A 12,151-nucleotide genomic window follows, 5' to 3' on the forward strand; every position below is an offset into this window, starting at 1 on the left:
AAAAAGGGGAAAAAACATTACTTTGATGTTTAAACACTTGAATAATATTATATGGAAGCCGGAGCCTAGCCTATTGGAAAAGGAAAATACTAGGCTAACCACATTTTTATACCACATTGTATACCACCTCTCTTTATTAGAGATGTGGGACACAATGTGGTATAAAAATGTGGTAAGCCTAGCGTTACCCATTGGAAAATGCTCTTCATTTTGTAAACCAGTTGTTCTCAAGTTCAAACGCTGATGACATATTAGCAGTGTGTGTGAGAAAACTTCATCCCCTTCTAACTTTGGAAAGAAAAAAAAATTAAAATGGAAATATAAAATGACTTAGTTTTCAACATAAAGGAATTTGTAACTCAAGCGATTGAGATTTTTATAAGAAACACGTGTGATATATGATTGGCTCTTATTTCTTCTTTCGGTTATTAAAAAGTGAAATATTGCTGCTTCACAAAATAATAATAATAATAATTCTAACTTAGGGCCTCATTAATCTTAAGATCCAATATCCAAGCTCCACGACTGTGCTTATTTGGTGGCCCATAAAACAATAGAGTAGCATTCGCTCTTCAGGCCCGACCCAGGAGCCCTTTCCTTTTCAGGTGCCCCGATACGAAACGACGACGTGTCGGTCATTGGAGTCGTCAATTCGTCATAGCCATAGCCACCACAACTTCGCTGCCCCTCAAAACTCAACGATTTTTCGAGAAACTCAGCAGAGAGAGAGAGAGAGAGAGAGAGAGAGAGAGAAGGCAAAATGGCGTCGTTTCTGCAATCGTTGGTAGATCCAAGGAAGAATTGGTTCGCCCGTCAGCACATGAAGGCCGTTTCTCAACGCCTCCGCCATTACGGTTCGCCTCTTCTTTCACAAACCCTAATCTATATACATGTGTGTGTTTGTGTGTAAGTGTGTATAGGCTGATTTTATTCGATTTGATTTATGCTGAATTGGGTATGAAAATTAGGGCTTCGATACGACGATCTGTACGATCCCTACTACGATTTGGACATCAAGGAGGCTTTGAATCGGCTACCAAGGGAGATAGTGGATGCTCGTAACCAGCGTCTCAAGCGCGCCATGGACCTCTCCATGAAGCACGAGTACCTTCCCGAACATCTTCAGGTGCCTTTTGCTTTTACCTCATTTCATTTCCTTTGAATTCCTTTCCAAATCTAATTCGTATTGATTTGTGGCCTGAGATATTTGATTTCAATTTGGTTTCATGTGATAATATAAAAAGAATGGTAGTAATTGCAAACAAAGGGTGTTCATTTCTAATGCTTATGATAGCATTTGCATTCAGATTTGCTATGAAATCCTTTTAGTGGGTGTAGATTCTTGTATTTGGAATATGTATTTTTCCGTGCATATTGTAAATACCATTCTCAGCCTATTCTCTTTTATTGTTAAAATTTGACTGTAAATACTTGCCTTTCTTTATCTATTTTGCAGGCACAGCAAACACCATTCAGGAGCTACCTTCAGGAAATGCTGGCTCTTGTAAGTACCATTATGTTGCTCCTTTGCTACTTCTTTCTTGGGTCTTTCAGTTTGTGTTTGTATAGTCAACTATGAAGCTCCTATTTACCAACCCTATTTGAGTATCTACCCAAAACATAGAAGTATGCCGGAGATTGTTTTCTTTTTGAAGCAAACTTGATGGAAGGAATCGTTAGTATTACATTTTCATTTGTTCACCATGTAAAGTTTTTCGATATATGTTCAGTGTGCTACATGCATTTGTAATTTTGCAGTGAGACTCATATCGGTTCCCCTTTCTGTTATGGTTTTTGTTCTCTTACCAAGTGTGAAACAGAAGATATAGAATAATGACTGTACAGTTTAATTTGATGGATGTCCTACCGAAAAAACTTATGACATGTAGCACGAATGAGTTGTCGGTAAATGTTTAATCATGCTTTCTATTTTTCAGGTGAAGAGGGAGAAAGCAGAGCGTGAAGCTTTGGGAGCATTGCCGCTCTATCAGCGCACCATTCCATAAGCAAGTTATTGCCTCTTGTAGCTATTTTTTGTTGGAATGGTTTGTTGGACGAAATTATAGCAGTGTTTCTGGTAGATGTTTCCATACCTTAAGGGAGATTGTTTTCTGTTGTAGAAGCTTTTCCCAATTGTTGGCATTTGAGGACCTGAATTGGAACTTCCTGGATGGTTGTCATATTCTGGAAGTCCCTTGGTTTTTTCATAATAAATGTATGATCCAACTTTAACTTCTTTAATATGCTTAATTGCAATAAGCTGACTTTTTCTATGAATGGATGCGAGATGGGGGTTCGAATTTTGCTATTTCACTCAGTAAGTTTGACCGGTCTGCATGCAAATATCAGTTATTTTGCTATTTCACTCACGAGCTGTGCGAAGATCATAAAGGTCGATCATGCAAATATCAACTTCAATGTTGATCACCCGTTGATAGAAAAAGACAAAGAAGGTTAGGTATATTGGTAGAAGGAAAATGCTTCCCTCCTTTCCTGGAAGAAGGCATTCCTACTTCCTGCAAATTACAGCTTGACACGCGCAAAAATATTTCATTAAAAACACAAAAGAAAAATCTCTACACACATGTCAAACTGTGATTGACAGAAAAGTAGAAGTTTGGCGAATTCATGATTAGAAAGTGTCCTGGGCAAAACATAGAAAGTGTACTGGGCGAATTCATGATTAGAAAATGTTCCGTATTATATTTTACATTTTTATTTTATTTTATTAATATTTCATAGACTTAAAAGTTCTTTTTTTATCAGAAGACTTATAAGTTCGTTAGGACTTTACTTTAATAATTAGTTGGTAGGATGAGATTCCTTTAATCCCTCATCATCCAACCAGTTGTTTCTATTTTGTAGTTGTTGATAGTGGCTGGAGTTTTTGCTCTTTTGTAGGCCAACTATCTCCATGTTTTGTCTATTTATTTGTAAGATACACCTATATAAAGGTGTAGAGCTTATAAAATAAAGAGGAGAGAATTATTAACCAGATAACTTTGAGTTATTTAAAGGTCAAGGGTTCTTCCATACACCACTTAAAAGAGGTCAAGGGTTCTATAAGCCCAAATTCCATAATTCCATTGTTCTTCCTAGTCTTTTCCTATTGCCCATATCAGAAAATACAGTTGAGAAAAGGGTTAATTGTCGATTTACCCCTTGAACTTGTACGCTACTTTTAATTTGCACCCGAAACCTTTTTTTTTTTTTTTTGGAAAATTAAGTGCACGAACTAATTTTTATATCTCAACATTTCATCCAATTTGCCGTTATGATCTTCGCACAGCTCGTGATTAAATTAACTTGCAAGCCTTTATCTCGAATCCAAGTTAGTTTTATTTATTTATTGTTTACTGTGTTTCAAATTACAATTTGTTATAAATTCAATTTCGTTGGTATACATATATATATCCCCTTTTATTTTAGGGACACCTTTTAGGGTCCCCTATGAATTTCTTTTTAACGATCCAAATCATCTATTTTTTAAGTTTCGATATCCAATTGTGTCCTACAAAATCAATGAACACAGTGATTCAAGAAAGTACTAAAATTTGAATAATTCAATTGAATGGTCAAATGTTATCGGATTCAAGTGATTTTTTGTATAAATGATCTTCGAATGAGTATCTACAAAATAGACGGTTTTGATTAGTGAAATACAATACGGAGTGGGCTTGTATATAGTCTTGAAAGGTTCTCATGCTTCATTTGTGGAGTTAGTACATTGTTCGTTTAAGTTCTTTCAACTCATATACTTTCTGATATGCTTTGGGGTGAGTTGGAAACCTATCGCTGGAATATTGTTCCCACTGCCATTCTTCCTTCTCATAAGCATAGGGAACATGTGCTACCAAGGTTTTTTCATCCCGCCCGTCTACAATAACTGGATTCTTGTGAGTGAGAGGAAGTTCATGTTGCTCCACAAGTATGTCTTTTTTCCTTCAATTGTTAATTAATATGCAGAATGAATGTTTTGTTTTTGTTATTTTGATAAATGTGTTTGAAGGGTTTTAATTCATGGCCTATTGTATCGCGTGAGCAAGAAGAAGTACAACCTGAACCCGGTAACGATGAACGCGCAAACAATTTCTATGATGGTGAGATATTAGATAAGATGACAAGAAGCAGAGGTGACCTAAAGCTTAGAACCAGCTTCAGTAGTGAAGACGATGCTCTCTCATGTAAGACTTTTAGAGAATGACGTTAATGCTTCTTTCCATATAATAATGACTCCTTAAAGTCAATTCTGTTTGTATATGCTAATATGCATTATAAAACTTACCTCTCGATAGATGAATAAACAATCTGATTTCAAGTTATTGATCGGTTCAACGTCATATTCACGTGCAAACTTGTGCAGGTTGCACCCATATATAATGTTTTGGCCCCAAGCACGTAAATTGTACTTTACATTTGAATTTTGTAATGAAAGGTATGAAGTCACTCTTTGAATAGGTCTGGTCAGGATCAAATTACCTCATCACGACCCACTTAAAGATACAAGTCGTGACGTTTTGAGTCTTACTTAATCAGGTTAGACTCGTGCCGTGCTCATGCCAACCCGCTTCGTTTGACACCTCTACTTGGGGCCACTCAAAATTTGATATCTCCCCTACTTACTTTGTGATGGAGTGTACTAAATGTGTACGCTTACATTGATTACTAGTTTACGTTTATTTAAAACTTAAATTGTAATAAATTCGTAGCGCATTGTGATTTTAAATTGAACTTAGAACATTTTAATAAAAACTCTATATCCAAAGCTTTAGTGTTAAGTTCTAAACGATATCATTTCTCATATATATATACGCAGCAGAAAAGAATTAACTGGATGGACGACGAAATTTGAAATTGTAGCTAAGCTTACAACTAAATATCAACTAACCAGTCTATCCATCTATCTTCCATGCACTTCTTTTCACGTTGAACCAAGCAACTTCTGCCGCATGTCCCAGTTAAGCAAGCAAAACTTCACCATATCTCCCTCTCTGTCTTTCCAGGACATGACTTCAAATTTATTTCAGAATTTCAAAGCTTTTTTTTGTTATTTTTCTAAGCCATTTTTTCAACAGCCACAGGAAGAAAGTTTCTTGTGCGATAGAAATGGTTTTGAATTTTTTGGACTCACAATGAACTAGTGTGCTTAAAATCCAAATCATGATTATGGATCCAAGGCCCAAACAACCAACAAAAAAAACTTAAGCCAGGATATTTCGGGATCTAACTAACTATTGGGCCACGTCTGTTTCCAGTCCAAATTTCGAATTTTTTTTCTGGCTGTGGATGGATGGATGAACGTTTGGATAGCAAAGAGAACGATCGTTACCAACAAAACCAACCGTCATTGACACAAAAAAATTAAAAACAAGTGTAATTGTAGATACGAAATCTGAACGTAGATAACAACAAAGAAGGGAAGGAGAAAAGCCACCATCATTTATAAGTAGGCGGTACTAGAAAAGCTGTCAGACGAGAGACAATGTCAATATTTGTCTGCCCACTTACCAGATGTGGAGCATGCAATGCAATGCCTCAGCCTTTTCTTCCCTATCATTTCATAGTCCCTTTCAAAACTAGATAGATTCATCTACGTCCACTCATTAACCATAACCATGCAATGTTACATGTCTCCCCATAAATATATCCATCCATGTGCCGACGCCCTTCTTGTTTCTAACGTTAACATGTTTCCATAATTCTCACTGTTGCGTTGTATTGACCACTATTGTATATATTCACACTTCATGAATGAATCCATGAACAAGTTGAGTGGATTTGATGTAAATGGAGCATGGATGATGTGATCGTTGATGGCATGTTTCTAACGTGGAAAGGGAATAATGCGATGGTTGTGGTGAAGATGGCTGTGCAAAGATGAGACTAACCCTAAACCATCAATATTTTAACTTTTTTGTTTTTGTCAAACTTTGTCACAAGTGTTTTTGGTATCTAAAAAAGCGATTTTAGTCCTTTTAAACGCTTTGTCAAGCAGATGTTGAGACGGTATATACACTCTAACTCATTCAAGATTTTCTCGGTGCATGAATTAAGGGTACTCTTAATCTTGAAGTTATACATCTTACTATTCAACATTCCATGTGATACCATGATCCCCATGCTTGTTCTTGCATATGCAATAAATAAACCATCCTCCTCATTGTCCCATGGGTTCTCTCTCTCTCTCTCTCTGAATGAGCTACCATGGTAGCAAAAACTCATCTTTCTCCTGCTATAGTTAGTCATTAACTCATATAAAATTGGCAATAAGTCCATTATTATTATGATTATTCATATCATTGGGCAGAAGTGGGTTAGTGTCACATCTGAATGCTCAATTATTAGTTGAAAGCAAACGATCATGTACCGTACATACACTATCCATTGAAGATTCAGTTCATATTGTAAAGTTGCTTTACTCCAATTAAATTAAGTTCGTATCTCTTTCTCCGTTGCTGGCTCTATCTCTCTATATCAATGTTCATGAAAACCGACAGGGGGCATTGGCATTGCCCATGAAAGTACTTGCATGCAATCTTATTCACCGTTGGATTATAGTCACTCACTCCCAAGTTGATCCCAATGCTTCATTGGGTGTTTTTCAAGAAGGGGATTTTATCTTGAGACAACTTCATTAGTGCTCACACGTGGACAGTTCACCCACTGTCCGATCTGACCAATAAAAAGTGCACAGGTTAGTATGTCCTTTTCAATGTAAGCTAAAGAAAGTGCACCCATTTAAATTTAAAATTGGTATCAGAAACAGAACAAGCTTACAGATCAACCATATCCATATGGGGATCATTCGCTTTCTCTTCTATTAAAGAATTGGATTCTTCAGATAATTTTATTTCAGGGAAACTTTGGATTTCACTATATATAAAAAATTCAACGATCCAAATTGTCTAACTTTCAAGCCTATATTCATAGATCATCCTGGCAAGAAATTAGACAAATCCAAAACCGTTTCAACAGGTATTTGTGCCCAACAAAATCGACAAATACGATACTTTAAGAAAACACTAAAATTACAATCATTTAATTGAGTGGTCAAATGATATCGGATTTAAGTGATTTTCTTGAGAAATAATATTTGAATGAATATCTATAAAATTAACGATTAGTGAAAGCTCCAGTTGACCATCCAACTTTATGAAGTGTCATTATCATATAATATAATATATATATATATATATCATGGGTCAAATTATTCCACTTCAACTTCACGTGCAACCATGAGCCCTAAAAGTCTATCTTCGTTTCTTATGCTAATTCCTAACCAAAAGAAAATAAAACTATAAAATTCTATTTTTATGTTAATATTGATCAACGATTTAATTAGAACTTAATCAAAGACTTTACAAACAAACAAGTGACGTTGACACCGAATCATGCATTTGGCTCCGGACCCAAATGACATGGAAATACTTGTTTTGGGAAAAGGGGTGGTGTTTTTTTGTGGTGGAAATTGTGAAGGGGGAAGAGGGTGATGATATGGCTTTCATGTCAATCGGTTAGATGATTTGGCATTTTATTCAAGGGTTGATGTTTGAAGTTCCTACTTTCTATATGCCTGTCGCATATTTGGGAAAACAGCCAAATTGTTTAGAATGAGACTTTTGGACCCATTAGGCCTTCCTTCCCAGCTCAATTTAAAACTTAATTCTTCATTATTGTGGTTGTTTGGAAAGATTAAGGATTGATTAGCTTCATCAAAGCTTACTCTTCATCTAATCCATAAGTTGCATTTGATATGATAGGTGGCTTGGAATAAAGATAGTCATCTCTATCTCATTATGACGAGAAAAACTTCTTAATCATCAAATGTATACAAACGATTATGTAAGATTTTCTCATTTATGACGGACTTGTCATTCTCAACTTCGTCCTCGTCTATGATCGAGAACTTCTAATGATATAAAACCTCATTACTTTCTTTCCAAAATAATAAACTCAAGGCAAATTACACATATACGACAAGAACAAATTTATGAACAAAAACTTAAAATCAAAGTTAATTTATATATATACCGATTACAAATTTACGTAGAATGTGTTTATTGATTTTTATTTATTTAAATGAAACGGATGACTCAATTAGGAAAGCTAAGGAGTAAAAAATGAGATGAATAGGGGAAGACTTTCCACAACAAAATTAAGGTTAGACAAAAATGGTTTATTAATATTTTTTTTCCTTGGGAAATTACTTAGAATAAGAAATTAATATTGTATTAGAAATTAGATGGTTGGTGATCAATCATATATAACTTTGGGCCAGTGAGAGTTGAGAAAAGTCCAAAAAGGACAGGGACACGGGTCCCTTGATATCCGGCCCGGCGCTGGTCGTCCACATGCAACCGATTGTAGGCGCTGAGGCTGAGGATCAAAACCGGCCCACTTCATTATTTTGTTTATTTTAATAATTTTAATTTGTTTAGAGCCTAAAAAGGCCCACATGTTTCTTAGATGTCAAGCCCAGAACGCGGCCAGAATCATGGGGTGCTGTGATCCTATGCATATCTGGATTGGATTTTTAGGATCAATCTTGTGGGTCCCTCCAGCACATCCCTCTGATCACTGTGATGCTGTCCCTACATCCCTCGTGATGTGTTTTTCTTGGAGGCTTTCGCGGTCCTGCACAATTTGGTTCGGGGTCCTTACAAGGGTATTTTGGTCTTTTTATACACGGATTATATAGATTTATCCATTAACAAATCGTCAAAATTGTGAGAAATGAAACCAAATTTCTTCACGTAATTACGATTATGTGAAATGACACGTGAACAACAAACACATCATTTGATTAGTAGTTTTGGTGAAAAAACTGGTACCTCTAGTATATTACTGAAGAGGAAAAATTAGGTTGGATTGTTCTTGTTACGTGACAGTGTTGAGTGAAAATAAATTCTAGTCTTTTCTTCTATTATTTTTGTATGAGTTTGAATTTGATAGTCAATTTATATTTTTTAAACGCATGCTCTCTCTCTATTTTATGTGAGATCCAAGGGTATCCACTGCCGACAGCAGTGACCAATCCCTTTCGCCGCGGGAGCTCTCTCAATTGAGGTAAACGGCTGGCCACGAAATGCGCTCCATTCCCATGGACGGGGATCGAACCCCCAACCTCATGGTTAAGGAATGAGGTGAGTTACCACCACACCACATCTCATGGTTAACTAATTTATAATGACACTCAATGCTATCACGTGATACGAGCAACCTCGTTGAAGTTTTAGAGTCGTGACTTACATGAAATTATGATTAAGTGTGTCTACAACAACTTCCAATGTTAAAAACACCTTCATCTTAATAAACAAAGAACGAAGGTCAGTTGGAGGGGTTGCACGTAATCCTAGTTAATTATTATTTAATAATACATATATAATTTGATCTCAAATCTTTATAGAGTCCCTCTACCAGCTTTGATATCTCACGTATAAAAGACACGAAACACATGAAGAGAGCTCAATATATGCAAAATAAAAAGAATGACACATAATGGAATCTAGACAAATTATTAATGTTTTTTAATATTATTATTATATATTCAACTAATAATTACCTCCTATCTACCCGACTCAGACAGATACTTCCATTGATTTACAACAATAATTGGGAATTTTAGAGCATAAATTGCCATGATTCTCTCTATCAAAGCACATTCTCTGCTTAATTTTTTAACCCCCATTAAAGAACCTTAATAATGTGACATGTTACATTCTGGTAGTTTCGACCTAAATACTTATTGCCAGATTATATTTGTAGTCGTTAATGGGTCGAAATATTTTTGTTTTTAGTCCCGTTATTTTGATTTGGCTAAAAGTCATTTTTGGTCTCTGTAGTTTGGCACTTCAACCACTTTTGACCATGTAGTTTCAATTCCGTCAATTTTGACCCTGTAGTTTCGTATTTGTAGCAATTCAAGGACAAGTTAGTATTCATCTCAATTTCTTTTACGATGCAAGGGGCAATTTCGTCAACTCAAAATCCTTGAGCATAAAAACTCGTGTGAAACTCTCATAATTTCATATTAGGACTTGAAATTGGTCATTTGGATTTAGGGTTCTTCAAAAATTGGGATTAGTGGTTGAATTTTGAGCCCTAATATGAAATGGGGAGAATTTCATACAAGCTTTTACTCTCAGGGGTTCTGGGATGACGAAATTGCCCCTTGCATCGTTAAAGAAATTGATAAGAATACTAACATGTTCTTGAATTGCTATAAATACGAACTACAATGACAAAATTGACGAAATTGAAACTATAAGGTCAAAAGTAGTTGAAGTGCCAAACTACATGGACCAAAGGTTATTTTTGGCCTTTCGATTTTGACAATTTTAATAATGTAGTTTGGTTTAATTTTAAAGGCTTATTATCACAAAACGTCCCTGACGTTTGCGAAATTATCACACTGCATCCCTAACGTTTTTTTGTATCATTAATGGTCCCTAACGTTAATACATGTACTCTTAAATAGTCCCTCTGTCAAAAAAACCGTTAAATCTAGGGGTATAATCGTCAAATCAATCCAAAATTATAATTTTTTTTTCCTTCCCTTCTCTCTCTCTCTCTGTTTCTCTTTTTTTTTTCTCCTCTCTTTCCTCCTCTTTTCTTCTTCTTTTCCTTCGCTGTTTCTTTTCTCTCCCTTTTTTTTTTCTTCTTTCCTTCTTTGTTCCTCATTTTTCTTCTTTCCTTCTTTCTCTTTTTTTTTTTCTTTTTTCTCTTTTTTCTTCCTCTTTCCTTCTCTCGGGGTGGTGATTTGGGTGGCTAGAATGTTGGGTTGGTGGGCTGTGGAATGGGGCAGGGAGAGAGTTGCAGAGAAAGTACATAGAGGGGCAGGGGTATAAGATCCCACGGTGGTGGTTATGGAGGTCGAGGTGGTGGTTTGGGTGGCTAGAGTAGATGGGTTGGTGGGCTGTGGGAGGGGGCAGGGAGAGAGTTGCAGACAGAGTAGAGAGAGGGGCAGGGATATAAGATCCCACGGTGGTGGCTTTGGTGGTCGGGGTGGTGGTTTGGTTTGGGTGGCTAGAGGAGACAGACAGACAGAGAGAGAGAGAGAGAGGGAGAGAGATCCAGAGATGTGATTTGGATTTTACAATAAATAAAAATGTCACAATTTGAGGTGCTGTTGAGAGCTCCTGCCCTTCAATGGGGTTTATATGCCAAATGGTTGAAGCTGAAAATGACTGAGAAACCCAAGACAAAGGTTCTGAAATCTGCGTGAGTTATTTGGCCTCGTTCATAATGCCTGCCTGCTTTGGGTTTATCGACAACACCCCCAACAAAAAAGAAAAAGCCAACAGATTCACACAAAAGGGTTTTTATTTTTTGGGTTTTGGTTGGTGAAAATGGATCTTTTGACTAAAAGTGAAAGCAATAACAAGAACAGAGCCAGTTGTGGTCTTCTGCATCACAAATTCACAATAAGCCTCTTTCTATAAAAGAAAGAAAGAAGAAGAGTGAGCGGGGCCAGGCGGAGAGAAAGAAGAAAGAAGAAAGAAGAAGAAAAGAAAAGAAAGAGAAGAGAAGGAAAAAAAAATATAGTTTTGGATTGATTTGACGATTATACCCTTGGATTTAACGGTTTTTTTGACAGAGGGACTATTTAAGAGTACCTGTATTAACGTTAGGGACCATTAATGATACAAAAAAACGTTAGGGATGCAATGTGATAATTTCGCAAACGTCGGGGATGTTTTGTGATAATAAGCCAATTTTAAATCAAGTCCAAAGTGCAGACTTTGTCAATTTGGTTGGTGAATTTCAATGTGTTAATTTGCAACTATCACATGTGACGGTACTTTTGTCTCTCCAAAATATTTGTAATCAACCCACAACGTAGTTATTTTGCTTACCATTTTAGACCTCAGGAACTTAATTGCAACCTGAATAAAATTACATGATTGAAGATTTAAAAATTAAAATGATGGTAACTAAATGATAAATGAGTTAAACTACAATAACTAAAAGGGTAATGCTAAGCTTACCACATTTTTAACAAGAGATGATCATTTTCTCTCATAAACCTACCACATAAACATTAATAAATGACAGGCATGTGCTTTGGCCATCGCCGCACAAAATAATCAAGACCAAATCTGTCATTAACTCCAAAAACATTCCACCGATTGACAAATTCCCTTCACCAAAA

The 12,151-nt window shown here is 36.1% G+C and overlaps 1 protein-coding gene across 1 annotated transcript; it reads left to right on the top strand.

Annotated features, from left to right (window-relative positions):
• The first annotated feature begins 673 nt into the window (after nucleotides 1-673).
• On the top strand, nucleotides 674-2,273 carry LOC110769121 (cytochrome b-c1 complex subunit 7-2, mitochondrial). The gene is made up of 4 exons (XM_021973026.2): nucleotides 674-854; nucleotides 969-1,126; nucleotides 1,457-1,504; nucleotides 1,938-2,273. Exons 1-4 carry the CDS (start codon nucleotides 761-763, stop codon nucleotides 2,004-2,006), a joined length of 369 nt encoding a protein of 122 aa, XP_021828718.1. The 5' UTR covers nucleotides 674-760; the 3' UTR covers nucleotides 2,007-2,273.
• The last annotated feature ends 9,878 nt before the right edge of the window (nucleotides 2,274-12,151 follow it).

The sequence above is a fragment of the Prunus avium genome, chromosome 1 (assembly GCF_965620075.1).
Source record: "Prunus avium chromosome 1, drPruAviu1.hap1.1, whole genome shotgun sequence".
Classification (NCBI taxonomy): Eukaryota; Viridiplantae; Streptophyta; class Magnoliopsida; order Rosales; family Rosaceae; genus Prunus; species Prunus avium.